Source organism: Octodon degus, unplaced genomic scaffold (genome assembly GCF_000260255.1).
Source record: "Octodon degus isolate 3935 unplaced genomic scaffold, OctDeg1.0 scaffold00006, whole genome shotgun sequence".
Lineage (NCBI taxonomy): Eukaryota > Metazoa > Chordata > Mammalia > Rodentia > Octodontidae > Octodon > Octodon degus.
This window is the reverse complement of record NW_004524582.1, coordinates 32,811,803-32,815,358: the sequence shown is the minus strand read 5'-3', so window position 1 is coordinate 32,815,358 and position 3,556 is coordinate 32,811,803. Positions and strand designations below refer to the sequence as shown.

General features: G+C 38.6%; 1 protein-coding gene across 3 annotated transcripts in view; it reads right to left on the bottom strand.

Moving 5' to 3' along the window:
* Nucleotides 1–3,556, bottom strand: part of Poln (DNA polymerase nu) — a 157,313-nt gene that overhangs the window by 37,979 nt on the left and 115,778 nt on the right. For all 3 annotated transcript variants that reach the window (XM_004624614.2, XM_023700123.1, XM_023700129.1), the window contains one exon: nucleotides 448–505. In XM_004624614.2, coding sequence (XP_004624671.1) covers nucleotides 448–505 — 58 coding nt within the window. The remainder of the gene's footprint in view (nucleotides 1–447; nucleotides 506–3,556) is intronic.

Here is a 3,556-nt window from a genome sequence, read left to right as displayed (position 1 = left end):
GGCCAGCTCAGCCCACCAGGGGGCGGGGCGGGCTGGCATGTGGTGCTGGGGGATTGAATCGCGGTCCCTGTGCTTTGCTAAGCTTGTTCTAAGTAGGTGCTTTAGACTACTGAGCCATCTCACCAGCCCCCTCATAGACTTTAATAAAATCCAGTACTATTGTGTAGTTGTATTTTCTTTCTTGGGAAGTTGGTGGGGGAGAGAAGGTAGGAGGGGACCTACTTCCCTGGTATAATTATTGTCTATTTTAACTTATAAACTGCTGAAAGGGATGTACCATATCACTTCAGCTGTTTTTATTTTTCTCAATGTATATTTAAATCCTAGCACATAAACAGAATAACTTCAGGAAAGCAAAGCAGTTGCATAAAAAAGCAGGTACAAACACTTTTGGGTTTTAAAAAGATGTTACCTGAGATTTTCACAAAATAGAAAGGAATGTGTTACCTTTAAAGTCCTGAGGCATGGTAATTTGAATTGGTTGCTTGGAGATACCTTGGATATTCTGTTAATAAGAAGAGCCTAGCTTTAGTTTAAATATCTACTCTTACATTAATCGGTACCACATAAGGGCTTTTTAATGAATACTATATTAAATGTGAACAAAATAAGTATTGTCAATGAATCATGCACACACATATTAACACTTAATGTAGCTATCTAACACTGAAACATGGTTTTGCTGAGAATGCCACCACCTAAACCAGCACAGGAGAGAGCAGCTCTGGCTGTAGCTGTGTGGTCCTCACTGTAATTACACACAGCAACTCTCCAGGCAGCCCAAGTTAGCTGAAAATGCCCTATGCAAGATGATAAAGGTGGTCTTTAGCATAAGAATGCATTTTAGGATGAGTTTTGGCTTCTGTGCCTAGAGTCCCCTCCTCTCCGTTCCCGGTGCAGGTGTCTGCCTGTGGCAGGTGGAGGTGTGGCTGCATCACGCAGCGCTGCCTGTAAAGCTTTGCATCTTTACAACTTCAGGTAGTGAGCAAGATCACAGCTGTGTTCTGACTTGTCCCACTGCTCACACACTGGGAATTTCTGCTATCAGACCCCCTGGATCTGGTGGTAAACATGACCCCTCACCTGTCTGGTAACAGAACTCCTTGGGCGCTATCCATCTTGACTAGATCTGGTGAATTCTGCTATTGTGCTGCTTAGTGATGACATTCCTTAGGTCCCCAGCAGTCCTGGGAGGGGCAAAATCGGCACTTTCTCCTTATTTTTTTAAGGTGAAGAGACTGAAGGCTGGAGGTGTTAAGTCAGCAGCCCTCAAGTGCTCTGTACCTTAGAATCACATGATACTTTTAAAAATACCAAAATAGCCACAGGATAAGCTCAGTAACAGAGATGACAGAAAAAGAGCCAGTGAACTGGAGGGTAAATCAAGAGAAACTACACAATCTAAAGGAGGGAGAAATATTGAAAAAAACTGAACAGAGCTTCTGGGACCTGGGGGATAATATCAAAAGTACAATATCAATTTATGTTATTTTATCCCCTGAAGAAAAAAAAATTAGAGATAATAACCAGAATTTCCCAAATTTAGTGAAAGGATTTTTTTTTGTTCAATAAGATGATTAGCCCTACAGAAAGCAGTCAGTGCAGAATGCCACATTCCACACAGAGGAAGAACAACACGTCTGACTTCTGATTTCCCCCTTTCCTTCCTTCCTTAGGCAGCAGAGGAAGGAGCAGACCCACACTTCAAAGGCTACAGGAAAAAATGTGTCAGCCCAGAATTCCAGCAAATACACCTCCCAGGAATGAAGGCAAGCTGAAGACTTTCTCAGATAAAATGAATAGAATCTGCCCTCAATAGTTCTGCTCTGAAAGACATTCTACAGGAAGTTCTTTAGTCAAAAAATTAAAAAAGTTTCCTAAGGAAAACTGGAAGTTCAGAAATGAAGGGTGGACCACAGACATAACCAAGGTCTGGGTAAATAAATATGAGGTATGATTTAAAAAGAATACATGTGTATGCTAGATGTGGTGGCGCACCCTTCTAAGTACAGCACTCAGGAGTCTGAGGCAGGAGGGTCACCGCAAGTTCGAGGCCAGCCTGCACTATGTAGTGAACTACATCGCAAGGCCTTGTCTCAAAAAATTAAATAAAATATGTATCTGTTGAAAGAAAAAATTACAACACTTTACATATGACAATTACAGTGTAAAGTGAGGAAGGTAAGAGTTTTACAACTTAAAGTGATAAAACATGAAATCTAAAAATGTCTAAAGTTGGATGATTAATTTATATAGTAGTCACTAAAAATATTAAACAAAGAAACAATCCCAAATCATTATGTAAATTAAAATTAAATTCTAAAAGCTATTCAGTAATTCAAAGGATGACAGGAAAGGGAACAGAAGAACACAATTCCACAAAGAAAAGGGAATATTGCCTAACTCACTTTATAGGCCAGTATTTTACTGATAGCAAAACTGGAAAAAAATATTACAAGAAAAGAAAGCTTTATTTCTCATAAAAATGGACAAAAAATCCTAAATGAAATAGAAGAAAGAGGAGAAAGAGAGAGGAGGATGTATCATGGAGATGTAGGGTTATCTCCCAAATTCCAGGGTTGATTGGCTCAAAATCTGAAAATCTATCAATATTGTTAAAGAAGAAAGACTCCATGATCATCTCAATAAACACAGCAAAAGTATTAGGTGAGATTAAATATCCATTCATAAAAAAATAAATATCTATTCATAATTTTAAAACTCTCAGCTAACTAGAAATAAACTCTCTTAACATCATAAAGGGAATCAATAACAACATTCAAAGCTAACATCACCCTTAACAGTGAGAGTCAATATATTGCCCTTAAGATCAGAATAAAGGGAAAGATGTCTGCTCCCAACACACATCCGTTATTGTATAGGAAGCCTTAGCCCTCATAACAGAGGAAGAAAAAGAAATGGAGAGCGAGCAGTAGAAAAGACCTGAAATGGTCACTGATCACTGAAGGTGTGATTACTGAAGTAGAAGCCCCATGAAACTACAGAGAAGCTGCTTAGGAACTAATAACCGAGTTCACCATGGCACTGTGGCATGGTCAAAACACAAATTAATGATGCCTATGTATTATTAATGACTAAACAATCATAAACATTTCACACCTAAAATATCTAAGTATAAATCTGTATGCTGAGTTCGAGGCCAGCTGGGGCTACAATATAGTGAGTTCAAGACCATCCTGAACTGCATAGCGAGAACCTATCTCAAAAAATAAACCAACAAATCTGTATCCTGAAAATTGCTTGTTTATATCATTATGTGCCTGTGTATATGTATTTTATACTTTGGATTATAATTCATGGTCCTTGAGTTATTCAGATTGTTCCTGCTTTGGTTGCCACTGAGATCTCTTTCAGTGGCTCCTGTGTCCTTCTGACATAGCTAGCCCCCCTCCTGACTATTGTCTTACTTTTTGGCACTACTTGATGTCCTGTGTTCACCCTGTATATGTCCTGCCCTACTCCTAGAATCAGCCATTTCTTCAAATCCTGATCTCTGTTAAATGTTTTTTTAAATTTATTTTATTTATTTATTTAT